Source organism: Mustela putorius, unplaced genomic scaffold, assembly GCF_011764305.1.
Source record: "Mustela putorius furo isolate JIRA1106 unplaced genomic scaffold, ASM1176430v1.1 tig00003898_pilon_pilon_pilon, whole genome shotgun sequence".
NCBI classification, from domain to species: Eukaryota; Metazoa; Chordata; class Mammalia; order Carnivora; family Mustelidae; genus Mustela; species Mustela putorius.
In genome coordinates, this window is record NW_025422047.1 from 10,476,327 (window position 1) to 10,498,349 (window position 22,023).

The 22,023-nt window shown below is 37.4% G+C and overlaps 1 protein-coding gene across 3 annotated transcripts in view; it reads left to right on the forward strand.

Moving 5' to 3' along the window:
* The window catches only part of WDR76 (WD repeat domain 76), a 64,644-nt gene that overhangs the window by 32,906 nt on the left and 9,715 nt on the right, over positions 1-22,023 (forward strand). For all 3 annotated transcript variants that reach the window (XM_004751273.3, XM_045067945.1, XM_013055497.2), the window contains 2 exons: positions 8,331-8,489; positions 14,783-15,000. In XM_004751273.3, the coding sequence (XP_004751330.3) occupies positions 8,331-8,489; positions 14,783-15,000 (377 nt within the window). The remainder of the gene's footprint in view (positions 1-8,330; positions 8,490-14,782; positions 15,001-22,023) is intronic.

Below are 22,023 nucleotides of genomic sequence, written 5' to 3' on the forward strand. Positions count from 1 at the left end.
GCAATTCAACACGTGACTCAGTGCTCATAATGATAAATGGACTCTTAATTCCCTTGGCCTGTGTTACCCATCCTCCCTCCCACCCTCCCTCTGGTAACCATCGGTTTGTTCTCTATAGTTATGAGTTTGTTCTCTTGGTTTGCCTTTTTTCTTTCTCTGCTTTGTTTCTTAACCTAGGATTTTATTTTTTAAGTAATCTTCATATCTAATGTGGTACTTGAATTCACAACCCTAAGACCACGAGTTGCATGCTCCACTGACTGAACCAGGTGCCTCTAGAAGCTCTGTTAACCTGGTATATTATTATTATTATTTTTAAAGATTTTATTTATTTATTCGACAGAGATGACAAGAGAGACAGGCAGAGAGGTGGGGGAAGCAGGCTCTCTAGCAGAGAGCCTGGTGCAGGGCTCGATCCCAGAACCCTGGGATAATGACCTGAGCCGAAGGCAGAGGCTTTAACCCACTTAGCCACCCAGTCACCCAGCTGAAGGCAGAGGCTTTAACCCACTGAGCCACCCAGAATCAGGTATATTCTAATTGAAATGGACAATTGGAATTTTCCATAGAATGAGCAAAAGGCAGTCAAATCAGTAAGTAAAGCAAAACAAAACACCAAAAAACTCTTAGAGCAATAATGCAGTGTACTTCTTTAGCTCAGCTGGAGGGTGGGGAGGCCACAGCATGGTTTAGCTTCTACCTTGTCCTACAGCCGAAATCCATATTGGTGAATTGACCAAATCCTGAGGATTTTCACCTTTGTCTCAAAACTTGAAGAGAGGTACATTGAGTAGATTTTTAGATTTTTCCTGTTTCGAGTGAGGAATAGGGAAATGGCTGCTGAGGGGAAAAGGGGGAAAACAGGGGAAGTGGGAAAAGTGAACAGTAGGACTAAATTCTCTAGAGGGAAATTTTCTTGGTCTTTTGGAGTGGTTAAGCCACCTCCTTCCCCACAAACCAGCCAAGTAGATGGTATAAATCCTGATACAAAATAATGAATAGAATCTCGTAGTCTAGGAACTCCAACAAATACTGCTTGCTATTTCAGCTGAAACCCACCTATCTACTTCCCTCCTCCTGCTCCTTGGCTACAGAAAAGCTTATCTTTTTCTGAGGAAAAAAATGAACTGATGTCAGATACTGGGAGGAAGAGTCAACATATATCAGAGCATCTAACATGGACAGAGCAATTCAAGCATAATGGAAATTAGAAGAAACAATTAGCAACTAGACAAACACTGTTGCACTTCATATTGAAGATGTGGCTTTTATGTGGGTATAGGATTGCCCCAAGGAAGACATACCTGTAGACTAATACGATTTAAGAAAAATTAGTCCTCATATAACAGAAGAAGGTCCTTAAATGTATCAGGTAGGCTTTCCCATGCCTAGTAAGGTCCTTGACATGCTCTTTCCCTGGCCTGAAGAACCTGGCATGCAAAGGCAGGCCTAGAAGAGGAACATAACCCAAGGAAAGAAAGGAAATTATTTTCAGTTCTGGACTGTAGAACTCTTCTGTTCAGTATAGTAGCTACTGGTTCTAAGAGACTGTTGACATTCATGGGGCGCCTAGGCGGCTCAGTCAGTCATGATCTCGGGGTCCTGGGATCAAGCCCTGCATCAGGCTTCCTGCGCAGTGGGGTGTCTGCTTGTCTCTCTCCCTCTGCCTCTCCCCTACCTGCTCATGTGTCCCCCAATCTCTCAAATAAATAAATACATAAATAAAATTTTTTGGAAAAAAAAGATTTAAATTAAAGAAAATTTAGTTCTTCAGTTGCACAAGGCACTTTTTAAGTGCATATAGTCACATGAAGCCCGTGGATATTACATTGATAGTGCATACATACAACATTTTTCTTATCTCAGAAAGTTTTTTTGGACAGTGCTGCTGTGGAGCAAGTTAATAACAACATTATTTGTAAAATAACACTCAAAGATAAGGTTATAAAACAAGAATGAGATGGAAAAGGAGATTGCAGAACTAACGAAAACAAATTGAACATCAGTGAAACTAATAAACAAAAGCAAGGAACAGAATAGACATTGCTGAAAACTAAGTTATAGACATTAAAGACTTGAGGTAATCTCAAACACAGACAGCCCAGTAAGTTAAGGGAAGACAGTCAAAGATGACCCAACAGTGGAACAGAAAATATATTCAAAGACCATTCTTCTGGAAAGAGAATGGAATGGCAGATTGAATATGTATACCATGGTCTAGGAAATCTTGGAACTTAGAGGATAAAGAATTCTTTAGGCAGAGAAAATAAATTGTATTCAAGGGAGGGAATCAGGCTTTTCTGTTTTCTACAACAGTATTTCATGTAATGTCTCTGAAGTTCCGAGGGAAGTAAGTGTGGCCCACTATTTTGTACAAGTTACATCTCTAATTAAAGGCAGCTCATAGGTATTCTCAAATGTGAAAAAACTCAAGAAATTCAAGACATGTGAGCTCATGTGGGAAAAAAAACTGCTTGAGAGCAAACCTCAGCCAGTTAAGAGTAAATCAGAATTAAGAGTTATGGAATGAGAAGCTTGACAAAAGAATTGGTGATGGGCATTGAATCCCTTCCAGTGCAGGACTCATAATATAGCTACATGAACAATGTTTATGGAACTGGATGGGAATGTTATCAACCTGGACAAAACAAAAATAATAATTGACAAAATATAGAGATGGAGATAAGGTAGGTTGGTAAAGGGTCATATGCTGTCATTCAATAGAAAATGTCTAAAATTGAGACATAGTTAAAAAATAAGCATTATGACTACAGCTCATTTTGTTTTATACTTTTTCCTTTTTAGGGGCTATTGCTTGATAAAGTTACAAATACAGTTGACCTGTAACATGGTTTAAACTTGGTGGGCCTACTTATACATGGATTTTTTTTTTTTTTAATAAATATATAGGAAAATTTTTTGGAGATTTGTAACAATTTGAAAAAACTTGTAGATGAACCATGTAGTTTAGAAATACTGAAAAAATAAAGAAAAAGTTAGGTGTGTCATGAATGCATAAAATCATGTAGAGACTAGTATATTTTTCATTTACCACTATAAAATATATGCAAATCTATTTTATAAAAAGTAAACATTTTTCAAATCTTCCAACAAACACAGATTCTATGTGGCACCATCACAGTTAAGAGAAATGTTATAAATATAAAGATACTGTATTAAATCTTAACTGCATAAAACTAATAGTTATAGTACTATAGAAATCTCTTAGCTCTTCTTTTGTTACCGTGGTGAGCCTAATTATGGCAAGTATCTCCTTGAAACACCAGTCATCTCTGTGGGAATGGTTTATCTCCAGTAAACTGTGTATCACAGAAAAAGTGATCTCTCAGGGTTCGTGCTCAGTGCAATACCGTACACCTTGAATAACACCGTAGAACTCATATGGTGCCACTAGTGATGCCAGAAAGTGCTTCCAAGAAACAGAAAATTCAGGACAGTACAGAAAAGAGTTGGAATTGCTTGATAAATACTATAAATTGAGGTCTGTAGTAGCAGTTGCCTGGCATTTCAGGATAAATGGATCTAGCAGAAGAACTATTGTAAAAAAAAAAAAAATTGTCCCTCTCCTTTGATCCTTGAAAAAAAAAATTGTAAAATCGTTGCTACAGCTTCTCTAGCAGATGTGGAAAGCCTTGTACTTTTTGCAAAATACCTTTTTATTTCATATTGAAGATGTGGCTTTTATGTGGGTATAGGATTGCCCCAAGGAAGACATACCTGTAGACTAATACGATTTAAGAAAAATTAGTCATCATATGACAAAACAAATGGAAGGTGAAAGATCTGAAGCTGGGGAATTTAATGCTGGCAAAGGATGGTTTGATAATTTTTAGAAGTTTGGTTTAAAAATATGTCAGGATAGCAAGCAGCTTCTGCTGACCCAAGAGTGCAGACAAGTTCTCAAACACCATTAAGAAAATTAGTGAGAAAGGAGATCTGCCTGAGCAGGTTTCTAATTCAGAGGAAAGTGCATTGGGTAAAAAAAATGCCACAAAAGACATTTATTAGTAAGGAAGAGAGGTGAGCACCAGGTTTGAAGGCAGGAAGGAATAGGCTAACTCTTCTGCATAAATACAGTTGGGTTCATGATCAGGACTGCCCTCATCTATAAAGCTGCTAATCCCTGACCTCCAAGGGAAAAGATAAACACCAGCTGCCAGTCTTTTGGCTGTACAACAGGAAGTCCTAAATGAGCACTTTTCTGGATTGGATTCATCAGTGCTTTTTCTCTGACATCAGGAAGTACTTTGTCAGTAAGGGACTGCCTTTTAAATTTCTTCTGATACAGGACAATGTCCCTGGCTTCCCAGAACTCCATGAGTTCAACACCAAAGGCATGAAAATGTTGCTCCCAAATGTGGTGAGCCTCTAGATCAGGGGATCATTAAGGATGTTTAAGGCTCATAACACATGGTGCTCTATAGAAAAGGTTGTCAAGGCCATGGAAGAGATGCCCTGTAGAGAAAACATGAAAGTCTGGAAAGAGAACACCATTGAAGATACCATTGTTGTTATAGAAAAAGCCAGGAAAGCAATCAAGCCTGAACAGAATAAATTCCTGCTAGAGAAAACTGTGTCCCGATGTTGTATATGACTTCACAGGATTTATAACAGAGACAAGGAAATCATGAAAGAGATTGTGGTTATGGCAAAAATGGTGGGGGTGAAGGGTTTCAGGATATGGATCTTGGAGGAATTCAAGGACCAAGAGATTCTCCACCAGAGGAATTTAGAGAAGAGTGCTTGGTGGAGATGGTACTTCTGAACCAGTGCCAGATGATGAAGCAGTGTTAGAAAACAAATGGACACTCTTAATCTCAGGAAACAAACTGAGGGCTGCTGAAGAGGGGTGGGGAGGGATAGGGTGGCTAGGTGATGGACATTGGGGAGGGTATGTGGTATAGTGAGTGCTGTGAATTGTAGAAGACTGATGATTCACAGACGTGTACCCCGAAACAAATAATACATTCTATGTTAAAAAAAAATTGACAATCTGGCATAAGCATTTTGAGTATTCAAGATAGCTACTTCTTTTATGACGTGGGCCCTTCTATTGTATGGACACTGTAAAGCAAATGGTGGAAGAAGAATAGGTACTGTATGTTTAGAAACATTTTTAGAGAAATGAAAAAAAAGACAAATTATGATGTACTTCATAAAGTTACACTCTGTGTGCCTCCCGCTCCTGCATCTTCATCTACCTTCTCCACCTTTTCTATTGCTGTCACCCCTGAGATAGCAACACTCAGCTCCTTCTCTTCTTTAGCCTACTCAGCATAAAGACAGCAAGGATGAAGACCTTTATGACGTCAATCCATTGATTTAGTAAATAGTCATCCTGTGGTACAGTTAACAAATTTATCTGTTGTATATGTGTCTGTCTTCATGTGAAAATCTAGTAACTGTACAGCAAGAAGTAAATGAGACATTTTTGTGTCATTATCATCCTCATTGCGTAAGTAGTCATTATGAAGAACATCATGTGCAAAACTTGTATGAAAGTGGATAGCCTATCCTTACATAGGCATAGGTGAGTAGTATTTAATACAAAATTAATAATGTGTTAGCTTTCTTACTGTTTTATAATTTTGCTTTCAAAGAATGATATTACCATACAGTATACCTTTCTTTCTTGTAATTAAAGATACTTTCTATCAGCCTATCAACATAGGCAAGTGGTTTTTTGTTTTTTTTTTAAAGATTTTATTAAAAAAGATTTTATTTATTTATTTGACAGAGAGAGATCACAAGTAGGCACAGAGGCAGGCAGAGAGAGAGAGAGAGGGGAGGAAGCAGGCTCCCCGCTGAGCAGAGAGCCCGATGCGGGACTCCATCCTAGGACCCTGAGATCATGACCTGAGCCGAAGGCAGTGGTTTAACCCACTGAGCTACCCAGGCGCCCCTAGTGGTTTATTTTTTTTAAAGTGTTTCCAGTACTGTGTTGTGACATGACTGTAATACCATACACCATCAAAATTTTATAAGGATTCATTCATTTGTGTATAGACTATGCTACTGTAAAGCTACTGTATTGATTACACTAGGCTATCATAAAGCAGTCGGATTGCCACTTTATTATCAATGCAGTAAATATGGATTTCACATTATGTTTTGTTTTTTTTTTTTTTTTTAAGATTCTATTTATTTATTTGATAGAGACAGCGAGAGAAGGAACAGAAGCAGGGGGAGTGGGAGAGGGAGAGAAGCAACCTTACTGAGGAGGAGCCCCATGTGAGGCTCGATCCCAGGACTCCGGGGTCATGACCTGAGCCAAAGGCAGACACTTAACGGCTAAGCAACCCAGGCGCCCCTATGTTTTCATTTTTGATGTTTAGTGTTAGTAATACATACACTATTTGAAGTGTTTTGTATCATATAAGACAGTATTTTTTTTTTAAGATTTTATTTATAAGAGAGAGAATGAGAGGGGAGGGGTCACAGGGAGAAGCAGACTCCCTGCTGAGTAGGGAGCCCGATGTGGGACTCGATCTGGGGACTCCAGGATCATAACTTAAGCCGAAGGCAGTTACTTAACCAACTGAGCCACCCAGGCGCCCCTAAGACAGTATTGAGAAGTACTGACAGATGATTCATCTTGTAAACAGATGACATAAACTTAGGGTATTGAAAAACAATGCAGTCCTGGAAATGTATTTTCTTTTCCTTATGGTTTTAATATTTTTTCTCTGGTTTTCTCTATTGCAGAAGTACAGTATATAATATGCATAACGTACAAAACGTGTTAATTGACTGTATATGTTATTATTAAGGATGTTGGTCAACAGTAGGGTATGAGCAGTTAAGTTTTTACGTAGTCAAAAGTTATACATGGTTCAACTGCATGGTGAGCTGGTGCGCCAAATCCCCATGTTGTACAAGGGTCAGCTGTACTCAAACTAAAGAAATTCATCTTGATTTTCTTTAATTATTTTGAAGTGTAGTTAATATTTAGTCCTATTAAAAATGGCATGTATAGCATGGTCTTTTTTTTTTTAAATTTGTCTGTCATTCTATCTGTGTAAGTACATACAAAGATATTTATATTAATAATAGTATTTTAGTGATAATTTAGTTAATTTTGGATTTGGAGTGCTTTTTAATAATTATCTTTCTACATTTCTGTATTTAAGTTTTTTGTAACAATGGAGCGTTTTTTGTTATTCTGAAAAATGCTATGCACAATTATGTGAAGATACTAACAATGGTTAACTCTGGGTAGGAGGAGTGAATATGATTATAATTTTTTCCCTTCCTTTCCTTTAAAAAAATTGTTTTGTTTAAATTTAAAATGAAAGATGCTCAAGTATTTCAGCTCAAGTGTTTCAGAGCAGATTAAGCCAGATTTGGAAATGATAGTTTTCTTTCATAATATGACATATGCCATAAGAATATAGCTTAGGGGCACCTGGGTGGCTTAGTGGGTTAAAGTCTCTGCCTTCGGCTCAGGTCATGATCCCAGGGTCCTGGGATCGAGCCCCGCATCGGGCTCTCTGCTCAGCGGAGAGCCTGCTTCCCCCTCTCTCTCTGCCTGCCTCTCTGCCTACTTGTGTTCTCTGTCTGTCAAATAAATAAATAAATAAAATCTTAAAAAAAAAAAAAAAGAATATAGCTTATCCAGATCTGAGAAGTGATGATTTAGGAATTGGTAATCTAGTTGTGGAAAGGATAATCCCTAGAAGTAGTAAGAATATTAATGTGGAATTGAAACATACGCATTTTCAGTTGCAATGGTGTATTTAGGGGATAGAACATGGGGCTTGAACTCATGACCCTGAGATGAAAACGGAGCTAAAATCAAGCGTCAGAAGCCCCAGAGATAAAATATTTTTAAAATTATCCCTTGTGTCAGGACCAAATACCTTATGAAAATTGTGTTTAGGATGATTTATAGAAGCATGTTGAGGAAGCAAAGTAGTAATGGTATTATTTATTTTTTTTCCAGTATTTTTAGTATTAGGGAATTATGCTGTATGTGAAATAAAGAGTAGATTTCTCATTTCCTGATGATTTCATGAACTAAAGTCATAGTAAACTAATTATTTTCCTTCTGCATTATGAAAAAACTAGTTTGCTAGTTTCAAAAAGCTGAAAACTGTTAAATGTGACAGTATTGTTGGATTGAAAATTAGAAAAAAGTAATTTAGTGATGATAGAAAGTTTTTAGTTCTGACTTTCTGAATGAGGGGGTGAGTATAATTACAGACTAAGGAAAGATTGAATGTAATACAGACATAAACAGTTTAATGACAGAAAGTGTTACTACTTTTCACTAGTTTTTGTCTCTCTCCCTGCCCCCAACTCTCTTACAGACTCACCAATCTAAAGAAGATGGAGTTTATGTTTTCCAGCCCCACACTCAGCCAGTTAGCTGTCTTTACTTCTCACCCGCCAATCCGGCTCACATACTGTCACTGAGCTATGATGGCACATTACGCTGTGGAGATTTTTCAAGGGCTGTTTTTGAAGAGGTAAATGTTAGTATATTTACATACTGATTTGAGGTGATAGTCTGGATTCTTTATGAAATGCCACATGAATGATGATCATACCAATCAGAATGGGTGAAGTGGTATAGAATAGGAACTTTAGAATTACACTAAGTTTGAATCGCACCATCTGTTACTACTTGTGTGACTTTGGAAGTTATTTAACCTCTTTGTGCATCAATTTCCTTAGTTGTGAAATGGTATAGTAATAGTACCTACCTCATAGGGTTGTCATGAGGATTGAATGACTTAAGGCAGATAAAGTGGTCATAATGCAGCCAGACACATTAGTGTTTGCTCTTATTTTTTAATTTGTGTAAAAAGTTTTTATTGTGTATTACTCTCTTTTTATTTATTTATTCATTTTATTTTATTTATTTATTTATTTATTTTTAAGATTTATTTATTTATTTGACAGAGAGAGATTACAAGTAGGCAGAGAGGCAGGCAGAGAGAGAGAGAGGAGGAAGCAGGCTCCCTGCTGAGCAGAGAGCCCGATGCGGGACTCGATCCCAGGACCCTGAGATCATGACCTGAGCCGAAGGCAGCGGCTTAACCCACTGAGCCACCCAGGCGCCCTCTTTTTATTGAAGTATAGTTGACACACAGTGTTTCATTAGTTTCAGGTGTACTACATAGTAATTCAACTCTGTACAATTTGCTGTGCTCACCGCCAAGTGTGGCTACCATCTGTCACCATGCAGTTGCTACTACTGCAATGCCATTGAATAAATTCCCTGTGCTGTACATTTTATCCTTTTTTATTCCCATATTCATTCCATTACTAGAAGCCTGTATCTGCCATTCCCCTTTACTCTTTTCGGCCATTCTTCCCCCACCCCTCTGAATCCCTCTGGCAACCAACAGTTTGTTCTATTTATGGTCTGTTTCTGCCATTTTTGGTTTTGTTCATTTGTTTTTTAGATTCCATATAAGTGCTATTTGTCTTTCTCTGTCTCACTTAACTTCACTTAGCAAAATGTCCTCTATGTCCATGTGTGTTGTTACAAATGGCAAGATCTCAGTTCTTTTTTTTATGGCTGAGTAATATCGCATTGCATACATACACACACACACACACACATCCCAGCATCTTTATTCATTCATCCTCAGTGGACATGTGTAGTGAACAAAAGGGTATATATATATTTTTAAAAATTTTTTTTATTTTTTATAAACATATATTTTTATCCCCAGGGGTACAGGTCTGTGAATCGGCAGGTTTACCACACTTCACAGCACTCACCTTAGCACATACCCTCCCCAATGTCCATAACCCCCTACTCCCCCTCTCCCCCCAGCAACCCTCAGTTCTTTTTGTGAGATTACAAGTCACTTATGGTTTGTCTCCCTCCCAAGGGTATATATATCTTTATGAGTTAGTGTTTTCATTTTCTTTGGGTAAATACTAGTAGAATTACTGGATTATATGGTTTTCCTATTTTTAGTTTTGAGGAACCTGCATACTGTTTCTGTGGTGGCTCTACTAATTTACATTCCTACCAACGGTGCACAGGCATTCCTTTATCTTCACATCTTTGCCAGTACTTGCTATTTCTTGTCTTTTTGATAGTAGTTATTCTAACAGGAATAATGTGAGATCACATTGTGATTTTGATTTGCATTTCCCTGATAATCAGTGATATTGAGCATCATTTCATGTGTCTGTTGGCTGTCTCCGTATCTTTGGAAAAATGTCTGTATCCTCTTAATTGAATTACTTGGAGGTTTTTTGGTATTGAGTTAAGTTCTTTATATATTCATTCTCTATATATGTTCCAGATATATAAGGGATATTAATTCCTTATCAAATATATTATTTGCAAATATCTTATCCCATTTGGTAGGTTGCCTTTTTATTTTTATTTTTTTAATGGTTTCCTTTGCTGTACAAAAGCTGCTTATTTTGATGTAGTCTTAATAGTTTATTTTTGTGTTTGTTTCCCTTTCCTTAGGAGACATACCTAGAAAAATGTTGCTAAGTCTGGTGTCAAAGAGATTACTGCCTGTGCTTTCTTTTAGGAGTTGTATGGTTTCAGATTTCACATTTAGGTCTTTAATCCATTTTTAGTTTTTATTAATTAATTAATTTTAAAAAGTAAGCTCTACACCTAATGTAGGGCTTGAACTCGTGACACCAAAATTAGGAGTATCATACTTTACCAACGGAGATAGCTAAGCACCACCATTTGGGTTTATCTTTGTATATGGTGTCAGAAAGTGGTCCAGTTTCGTTTTTTTCATGTAGCTATCCAGTTTTCCCAGCACCATTTATTGAAGAGACTGTCTTCCCCATTGTATATTTTTGCCTTCTTTGTCCTAGATTAATTGACCATATAAGCATGGGTTTATTTCTGGGTTCTCTGTTCTGCTCCACTGATCTGTTGTCCCAATACTGTACTGTTTTGATCACTACAACTTTGTAATGTATCTTTAAATCTGAGATTGTGATAACTCCCATCTTTGTTCTTTCTCAAGATTGCTTTGCTTATTTTGATGGTTTTATGGTTCCATACAGATTTTAGGATTATTAGTTCTAGCTCTGTGAAAAATGCTTTCGGTATGTTAATAGAGATTGCATTGAATCTTTAGATTGCTTTGCATAGTATAGACATTTTAATGGTATTGGTTCTTTCCATCTGTGATTATGGTGTATCTTTCCATTTGTTTGTGTCATCTCCAGTTTCTTTGATCATTTTATAGTTTTCAGAGTACAGGTCTTTTATGTCCTTGGTTAAATTTATTCCTAGCTATTTCTTTTGGTACAATTTTTTTTTTAAGATTTATTTATTTATTTGAGAATGAGAGAGAATGGAAGGTTAAGGATGGAGGGAAAGGGAGAGAAAGTCTCAAGCACGCTCTGCAGTGAGCACAGAGCCTGACATGGGGCTTGACCTCATGACCCTGAGATCATGACCTGAGCCAAAACCCAGAGGTGGACACTTAACCAACTGGGCCACCCAAGCAGGCACTCCTTTTTAGTGCAGTTGTAAATGGAATTGTTTCTTAGTTTCTCTTTCTGCTACTTTGTTATTATGGGTCGTATGGAAATGCAACATATTTCTTTATATTAATTTTGTATCCTGCAACTTTCCTGAGTTCATTTATTACTTGTGAAAGCTTTTTGGTGAAGTCCTCAGGGTTTTCTATGTGAAGTATTATGAGATCTGCAGATAGTGACAGTGTTAATGTTTTCCTTACCAATTTGGATGCTTTTTATTTCTTTTTTGTCTGTTGTGCTAGGACTTCTAGTACTATGTTGAATAAAACTGTTGAGAGTATACATCTTTGCCTTGTTCCTGATTTTAGAGGAAAAACTCAATTTTTCATCATTGAGGGTGATGTTAGGTGTGTGTTTTTCTTTTTCTTTTTTTCTTTTTTAAAGATTTATTTGTTTGAGGGCTCCTTGGTGGCTCAGTTGGTTAAGCTTTTGCCTTCAGCTCAGGTTATTTTCCCAGGGTCCTGGGATTGAGTCCTGCTTCAGGCTCCCTGGTCCCTGCTCCACAGGGAGTCTACTTCTCCCACTGCCCTCCTCCCATTTGTTTTCTCAGTCTCTCTCTCTCTCAAATTAAAAAAAAAAAAAAAGAAAAGAAAAGATTTATTTGAGAGGGAGTGCCTAAGTGAGCAGGGGGAGGGGCAGAGGCAAAAGGAGAGAGAGAATCCTGAAATAGACTCTGTGCTAACTCAGGACTCAATCCCAGGAACCTGAGTATTATCTGAGTCGAAATCAAGAGTCAGCCTCTCAACCAACTGTGCCACCCAGGCAGTATATAACTTTCCGGACATTTCATATAAATGGAGTCACACAATTTGTAGTCTTTTGTGACTGCATTCTTCTACATAACAATGTTTTCAGAGTTCATCCATGTTGTAGAATGTGTCATTACTTCATTCCTTTTTTATGGCTGAATAATATTTCACTGTATGTATATATCACATTTTGCTCACCCATTCGTTTGTTGAACATTTTGGGTTGTTTCTATTCTTAATATTGAAAATAATGTTGTGGACATTGATGTACAAGTTTTGTTTTGTTTTGTTTTTGCTTTTTTGTTTGATGTACAAGTTTTGTGTGAACATATTCTTTGATTTCGCTTGGGTATATACCTAGAAGTGGAATTGCTTGATCATATGATAACTCTGTGTTTAATATCTTGAGGAACTACCAAACTGTTTCCCAAAGTGGCTTCACCATTTACATACTGAACAAACATGAGTATTCCAATTTTTCCACATCCTTGTCAACACTTACTGTTGGTGACTGTAGCCATCCTAGTGAGTATGAAGTCTTATGTCATTATGGTTTTGACCCTCATTTCCCTAATGATTAGTGATGCTGAGTGTCTTTTCATCTGCTTATTGGCCATTTTTATTTCTTTAGAGAACTGTTGGTTTCTCTAAATGTTGGATTCTTTGTCTAAGTTTTAATTGGGTTATCTATCTTTTTAGTATTGAGTTCTTAGATTTCTCTACTTACATATTTAAAGTCAGATTTATTGAGATGCAAGTTCTATATAATAAAATTTGTCCTTTTAAGTGTGTGATTCTATGAGTTTTGCAAATTTTCTGTACCTGTGTAACTGCCATCACAATCAAGATATAGAAAATTTCCATCACCTGAAAAAATCACCTTGTGAACCCTTTATAGTCAGTCCCCTGCCTTTTCCCACACTCCTGACAACCACTGTTATGATTACTGTCCCTATAATTTTGTCTGCTCCAAAATGTCAAGTAATTGGAGTCATATGGATGAAACTTTTTATGTCTGGCTTGTCTCACCTAGCATTATGCTTCTAAGATTCATCCATGATGTTGCTTGTATAACTAATGTGCTCCTGATACTACTGATGGAACAGTTACTTTGTGTTAGGCATTAACCTGAGAGTGCTTTATATATATTGTTAAGCCTTGTAACACCCTATGAAATAAATAATGTTATCGCCATTTAACAGTTGAGAAAACTGAGGTAAAGAGGTTTATTGGCTTGCTCAGGGACATGAATGGCAGTGCTAGAATTTTCATGTGGGTCTCTCTGACTCCACTGCAATTAAACCCCTGCACTTAGCCATTTTGATACACTGACTAAATACTTAAGGTATCATTTGAGGGCTTTTTGGATGTACAGGGTTTGTGATGCCTTCGGTATATTAATTTGTTAGTCTCAGTTTATAATAGTATATATAACTTTTTATTAACTAAAAATCAGCAATAGTGATTCGTTGTTAAGAATTGTGGTTAGGTATGCTTCCAGAAAGTGCACATATACTTAGAAGCAAATAGAGGTGGATATTTTTTTCCTTTTCACTAATGGATTCATACCGTATCCATACTTTTTTGCAACTGGCTTTTTTCACTTGGTATTAGGGACAGATTGTAGTACAAATCGATCTCATCCTTTATAGCAGTGCGTGGTGTTTCAAAGTAGAGATGTACCATCATTTATTTAAACAGGTCTCTTTTGGTGGACGTTTAGGTTGCTTCTTAATGCAATTGGAGTCTTTTATATTTTTTAATACAATTATGGTTTAAAAAAATTTTTTTTTTTTTAGATTTTATTTATTTGACAGACAGAGATCACAAGTAGGCAGAGAGGCAGACACACAGAGAGAGAGAGAGAGAGAGAGAGAGAGAGAAGAAAGCAGTCTCCCTGCCGAGCAGAGATCCCGATGCGGGGCTCAATCCCAAGACCCTGAGATCATGACCTGAGCCGAATGAAGGCAGAGGCCTCAACCCACTGAGCCACCCAGGTGTCCCTGCAATAGCAGTCTTGCAATGGACATCTTTATATATATTTAGATAAATTATTGTGCCAGAGGATACAAACATTAAATATTTTGATAGGTGTACTCTGATTAGTTGTCAGAAACTTGTTATTTACTTATTTATACTTCTACCAAGAGTGAGTAAGTGATGAGCATTTGGCCATATGTTTTTGGACTTGGTTGGCAAAATTACTTGATATATTAAGGTATTTCAGCTGGGTAGAATTTACATTTAGTTCATTTCCTAGTAAGTGTTACAGAATAGATCTGCAACTGAGGTTTATTGGATTTAAGAGATGTGGCATGTAACCCTGACATGGTAGATGGGCCATTTGTTTATAGGTGAGTCTCACAGCTGATCTGTGCCTCAGTTTCCATTTCTGTAGAACGGGATGATAATTTTGCATTTTGCTTTCTGTGGGATGATGGGAGGATAAATGAAATTATTAGGTAAAGTATTTTTTAACCTTTTTACCAAAAAATTTATACGTTGGTGGTTATTTATATCCTTAGGTATATAGAGATGAAAGAAGTAGCTTTTCCTCTTTTGACTTCATGGGAGAAGATGCCTCCAATTTAATAGTAGGACATTGGAATGGAAATATATCACTGGTAGATAGAAGGACACCTGGAACTTCTTATGAGAAACTTATCAATTCTTCTTCGAGCAAAATAAGAACTGTTCATGTCCACCCAGTGCACAGACAGTATTTTATCACTGCAGGATTGAGGTATGTTCTTCATAAAGTTTTGTGATTTAATCTTTTGAAGTTAGAAATACTGTTCTGTTTATTTATTTTTTAAAGATTTATTCATTTGAGAGAGAGTGTATGTGAGTACAAACGGGAAGGTGTGGTGCAGAGAGAGAGAAGGAGAGAAAAAGAATCCTCATGCAGACTCCCTGCTAAGTGCAGAGCTGAATGTGGGACTTGATCTCAGGACCTTGAGATTATGACCTGAGCTAAAACCAAGAGTCGGGTGTTTAACCGACTGAACCACCCAGGTGTCCTGAGGGACTACTGTAGTTTGGATGTTAAAGATAACTGATTTTTCTGATACTCATATAGCTGAATAATTTTTCTTTCTACACCACTTGAAGTTTTATTGAATATGATTTTTTTTAAAAGATTTTATTTATTTATATGACAGAGCATAAATAGAGGCAGGCAGAGAGAGAGGGGGAAGCAGGCTCCCCGTCGAGCAGAGAGCCCAATGCGGGACTCGATCCCAGGACCCTGAGATCATGACCTGAGCCGAAGGCAGAGGCTTAACCCACTGAGCCACCCAGGCACCCCTGAATATGATTTTTTTTTTTTTTTTTTAGATTTTATTTATTTGTCAGATTGAGGGAGAGAGAGCGAGCACAGGCAGACAGAATGGCAGGCAGAGGTAGAGGGAGAAGCAGGCTCCCTGCCCAGCAAGAAGCCCGATGTGGGACTCGATCCCAGGACGCTGGGATCATGACCTGAGCCGAAGGCAGCTGCTTAACCAACTGAGCCACCCAGGCGTCCCTGAATATGATTTTTTTTTAAGGAGATTCTTTTGGAAATAAAAAAGATTCTTATGGATTTGGCATCATGTGAATTTACTTTTTTTTTTTTAACAGAGAAAAGTCTAATAAATCAACTTGTTTTATCTCAATAATACTTAATGGATACATTGTTTTCTACACTTAGAATCCAGAGGTTATTTTTTTAAAATTTTTTATTTTTTATTAACAAATAATGTATTATTAGCCCCAGGGGTACAGGTCTGTGAATCGTCAGGTTTACACACTTCACAGCACTCACCATAGCACATACCTTCCCCAATGTCCATAACCCATCCACCCTCTCCTCAGTTTGTTTTGTGAGAGTAAGAGTCTCTTATGATTTGTCTCCCTCCCAATCCCAGCTTGTTTCATTTTTTCCTTCCCTACCCCCTAAACCTCCCACTTTGCCTCTCAACTTCCTCTTATCAGGGAGATCATATGATAACTGTCTTTCTCTGATTGACTTACTTCACTCAGCATAATACCCTCTAGTTCCATCCACATCGTTGCAAATGGCAAGATTTCATTTCTTTTGATGCCTGCATACTACTCCATTGTATATATATACACCACATCTTCTTTATCCATTCATCTGTTGATGGACATCTAGGTTCTTTCCATAGTTTGGCTATTGTGGACATTGCTGCTACAAACATTCGGGTGCACGTGCCCCCTTCAGATCACTACATTTGTATCTTTAGGGTAAATACCCAGCAGTGCGATTGCTGGGTCGTAGGGTAGCTCTATTTTCAACTTGTTGAGGAATCTCCATGTTGTTTTCCAGAGTGGCTGTACCAGCTTGCATTTCCATAAAAAATATAGAAGGGTTCCCTTTCTCAGCATCCTCTCCAACGTCTGTTGTTTCCTGACTTGTTAATTTTAGCCATTCTGACTTGTGTGAGATGGTATCTCATTGTGGTTTTGATTTGTATTTCCCTGATGCCGAGTGATATGGAGGACTTTTTCATATGTCTCTTGGCCATCTGGATGTCTTCTTTGCAGAAATGTCTGTTCATGTCCTCTGCACATTTCTTGATTGGATTATTTGTTCTTCGGGTGTTGAGTTTGATAAGTTCTTTATAGATTTTGGATACTCGCACTTTATCTGATGTATCATTTGCAAATATCTTCTCCCATTCTGTCAGTTATTTTTTGGTTTTGTTGATTGTTTCCTTTGCTGTGCAAGAGCTTTTAATCTTGACGAAGTCCCAATAGTTCATTTTTGCCCTTGCTTCCGTTGCCTTTGGTGATGTTTCTAGGAAGAAGTTGCTGTGGCTGAGGTCAAAGAATTTGCTGCCTGTGTTTCCTGGAGGATTTTGATGGATTCCTGTTTCGCATTGAGGTCTTTCATCCATTTTGAGGCTATTTTTGTGCGTGGTGTAAGAAAATAGTCCAGTTTCATTTTTCTGCATGTGGTTGTCCAATTTTCCCAACACCATTTGTTGAAGAGACTGTCATTTTTCCGTTGGACATTCCTTCCTGTTTTGTCAGAGATTAGTTGACCATAGAGTTGAGGGTCCATTTCTGGGCTCTCTATTCTGTTCCATTCATCTGTGTGTCTGTTTTTCTGCCAGTACCATACAGTCTTGATGATAATAGCTTTATAATAGAGCTTGAAGTCTGGAATTGTGATGCCACCAACTTCGGCTTTTTTTTTCAGTGTTCCTCTGGCTATTTGGGATCTTTTCTGGTTCCATATAAATTTTAGGATTATTTGTTCCATTTCTTTGAAAAGTTGATGGTATTTTGTTAGGGATTACATTAAATGTGTAGATTGCTTTAGGTAGCATAGACATTTTGACAATGTTTGTTCTTCCAATCCATGAGCATGGAACGTTTTTTCATTTCTTTGTGTCTTCCTCAATTTCTTTCATGAGCACTTTTTAGTTTTCTGAGTACAGATTCTTTGCCTCTTTGGTTAGGTTTATTCCTAGGTGTCTTATGGTTTGGGGTGCAATTGTAAATGGGATCAACTCCTTAATTTCTCTTTCTTCTGTCTTGCTATTGGTGTATAGAAATGCAACTGATTTCTGTGCATTGATTTTATATCCTGACACTTTTCTGAATTCCTGTATAAGTTCTAGCAGTTTTGGAGTGGAGTCTTTGGGGTTTTCCACATAAAGTGTCATATCATCTGCAAAGAGTGAGAGTTTGACTTCTTCTTTGCATATTCAGATGCCTTTTATTCTTTTTGTTGTCTGACTCCTGAGGCTAGGACTTCTCATACTATGTTGAATAGCAGTGGTGATAATGGGCATCCCTGCTGTGTTCCTGAGCTAGCAGAAAAGCTCTCAATTTTTTTCCATTGAGCATGATATTTGTGGTGGGTTTTTCATAGATGGCTTTGATGATATTGAGGTATGTACCCTCTGTCCCTACACTTTGAAGAGTTTTGATCAAGAAAGGATGCTGTACTTTGTCAAATGCTTTTTCAGCATCTATTCAGAGTCATATGATTCTTGTTCTTGTATTGTATCACATTGATTGATTTGCAGATGTTGAACCAACCTTGCAGCCCTGGAATAAATCCCACTTGGTCGTGGTGAATATTTTTAATGTACCGTTGGATCCTATTGGCTAGTATTTTGGTGAGAATTTTCACATCTGTGTTCATCAAGGATATTGGTCTGTAATTCTCCTTTTTGATGGGGTCTTTGTCTGGTTTTGGGATCAAGGTAATGCTGGTCTCATAAAATAAGTGAGGAAGTTTTCCTTCCATTTCTTTTTTGGGAACAGTTTCAGGAAAATAGGAATTAATTCTTCTTTAAGTGCTTGGTAGAATTCCCCTGGGAAGCCATCTAGCCCTGGGCTCTTGTTTGTTGGGAGATTTTTGATGACTGCTTCAATCTCCTTACTGGTTATGGGTCTGTTCAGGTTTTCTTTTTCTTCCTGGTTCAGTTGTGGTAGTTTATATGTCTCTAGGAATGCATCCATTTCTTCCAGATTGTCAAATTTGCTGGCGTATAGTTGCTCATTATGTGTTCTTGTAATTGTTTGTATTTCTTTGGTGTTGGTTGTGATCTCTCCTCTTTCATTCATGATTTTATTTATTTGGGTCCTTTCTTGTTTTTGATAAGTCTGGCCAGGGGTTTATCAATCTTATTAATTCTTTCAAAGAACCAGGTCTTAGTTTCGTTGATTTGTTCTATTGTTTTTTTTTTTTTTTTTTTTTTTTTTGTTTGTTTGTTTGTTTCATTGATTTCTGCTCTGATCTTTATGATTTCTCTTCTCCTGCTGGGTTTAGGCTTTCCTTGTTCTTTCTCCAGCTCCTTTAGGTGTAGGGTTAGGTTGTGTATTTGAGACCTTTCTTGTTTCTTGAGAAAGTTTTTTTTTTTTTTTTTAAAGATTTTATTTATTTATCAGGGAGAGAGAGGGGGAGAGAGCGAGCACAGGCAGACAGAATGGCAGGCAGAGGCAGAGGGAGAAGCAGGCTCCCTGCTGAGCAAGGAGCCCGATGTGGGGCTTGATCCCAGGACACTGGGATCATGACCTGAGCCTAAGGCAGCTGCTTAACCAACCGAGCCACCCAGGCCTCCCTCTTGAGAAAGTTTTGTATCACTATATATTTTCTCCTCAGGACTGCCTTTGCTGTGTCCCATAGATTTTGAACAGTTCTGTGTCCATGAATTTTTTCAATTCTTCTTTAATTTCCTGATTGACCCATTCATTCTTTAGTAGGATGCACTTTAGCCTCTATGTATTTGGGTTCTTTCCAAATTTCCTCTTGTGATTGAGTTCTAGCTTCAGAGCATTCTGGTCTGAAAATATGCAGAGAATTATCCCAGTCTTTTGGTACTGATTGAGATTCGATTTGTGACCCAGGGTGTGATCTATTCTGGAGAATGTTCCATGTGCACTAGAGAAGAATATGTATTCTGTTGCTTTGTGATGGAATGTTCTGAATATATCTGTGACGTCCATCTGGTCCAGTGTGTCATTTAAGGCCTTTATTTCCTTGTTGATCTTTTGCTTGGATGATCTGTCCATTTCAGTGAGGGGAGTGTTAAAGTCCCCTACTATTATTATATTACTGTTGATGTGTTTCTTTGATTTTGTTATTAATTGGTTTATATAGTTGGCTGTTCTCACATTAGGGGCATAGATATTTAAAATTGTTAGGTCTTCTTATTGGACAGACCCTTTCAGTATGATATAGTGTCCTTCCTCATCTCTTATTATAGTCTTTGGCTTAAAATCTAATTTATCTGATACATGGATTATCACCCCAGCTTTCTTTTGATGTCCATTAGCATGGTGAGTTGTTTTCCACTCCCTCACTGTAAATCTGGAGGCGTCTTTGGGTCTAAAATGAGTTTCTTGTAGATAGCATATTGATGGGTTTTGTTTTTTTATCCATTCTGATACCCTATCTTTTGATTGGGGCATTTAGCCCATTTACATTCAGGGTAACTCATGAGAGATATGAATTTAGTGCCATTGTATTGCCTGTAAGGTGACTGTTACTGATTACTGTCCCTGTTCCTTTCTGGTCTACTACTTTTAGGCTCTCTCTTTGCTTAGAGGACCCCTTTCAGTACTTCTTGTGGAGCTGGTTTGGTGTTTACAAATTCCTTTAGTTTTTGTTTGTCCTGGAAGCTTTTTATCTCTCCTTCTATTTTCAGTGATAGCCTAGCTGGATATAGTATTCTTGGCTGCATGTTTTTCTCATTTAGTGCTCTGAGTATATCGTGCCAGTTCTTTCTGGCCTGCCAGGTCTCTGTGATAAGACTGCTGTCAATCTAATATTTTTACCACTGTATGTTACAGAGTTCTTGTCCTTGGGTTGCTTTCAGGATTTTCTGTTTGTCACTAGGACAAGTTTTAGTATTAGATGATGGGGTATGGACCTATACTTACAGATTTTGAGGGGGATTCTCTGCACTTCCTGGATTTTTATGTTTGTTTCCTTTGCCATATTAGGGAAATTCTCTACAATAATTCACTCCAATATATTTTCTGCCCCGTCTCTTTCTTTTTCTTCTGGAATCCCAATTATTCTAATATTGTTTCATCTTATGGTATCATTTATCTCTTGAATTTTCCCCTATGGCCCAGTAGTTGTTTGTCTCTTTTTGGCTCAGCTTCTTTATTCTCCATCATTTGGTCTTCTATATCACTAATTCTCCCTTCTGCCTCATTTATCTTAGCAGTAAGAGCCTCCATTTTTTATTGCAACTCATTAATAGCTTTTTAAATTTCAGCTTGATTAGATTTGAGTTCTTTTATTACTCCAGACAGGTTTCTCTATATCTTCCATGCCTTTTTTGAGCCCAGCTAGCACCTTGAAATTGTCATTCTTTTTTTTTTTTTTTTAAGATTTTATTTATTTATTTGACAGATAGAGATCACAAGTAGGCAGAGAGGCAGGCAGAGAGAGAGGAGGAAGCAGGCTCCCTACTGGAGCAGAAAGCCTGATGTGGGGCTCGATCCCAGGACTCTGGGATCATGACCTGAGCTGATGGCAGAGGCTTTAACCCACTGAGCCACCCAGGCACCCCTGAAATTGTCATTCTTAACTCTAGATATGACATATTACCAATGTGTCCGTATTTATTAGATCCCTAGGCTTCGGTACTGCCTCTTGTTTTTTGTTTTTTGTTTTTTTTGTGGTGAGTTTTTCCACCTTGTAATTTTATCCAGATAAGAATATATGAACGAGAGAATAAAATACTGGAAGGGTGGCAAAGACCTCTGAAAAATTTGCGTTAGCCAAATCAGAAGAGACACCAAATTGTGGGGAGAAGAAAGGGGGTAAAAAGTTCAAAAAAAAAAAATTAAAAAAAGAAAAGAGAAAAAAGAAAATATATATATTAGACTGATGAATAGAACAGAATCACCCACTTGATTTGGGAAGTATTATGATCTCTTAGAAGAAACTACCCTCCAAAATTTTAAAGAAAGAAAGAGGAACACACACACACACACACACACACACACACAAATAAGGATAAACATGATGAAGGGATGGAATATGACTGTAAAGATGAAAATTTAAAAAAAAATTCCAAGAATGGAATTGATAAGATAAGTTGGTGGGAAAAGAAAGAAAAAGAAAGTGGGGAGAATTTGCTCAGGCTGGAGACTAGAACAAACTCTGCTAGATTTAGGAGTTGTATTAGAAGTTGTATCCCAAAATTTTTTTTAGAAGAAAAAACTGTATGTGTATACAAAAATTAAAGGTAGATACAGTGAAGGATAAAATATGCCTTTAATAATGAAGGTT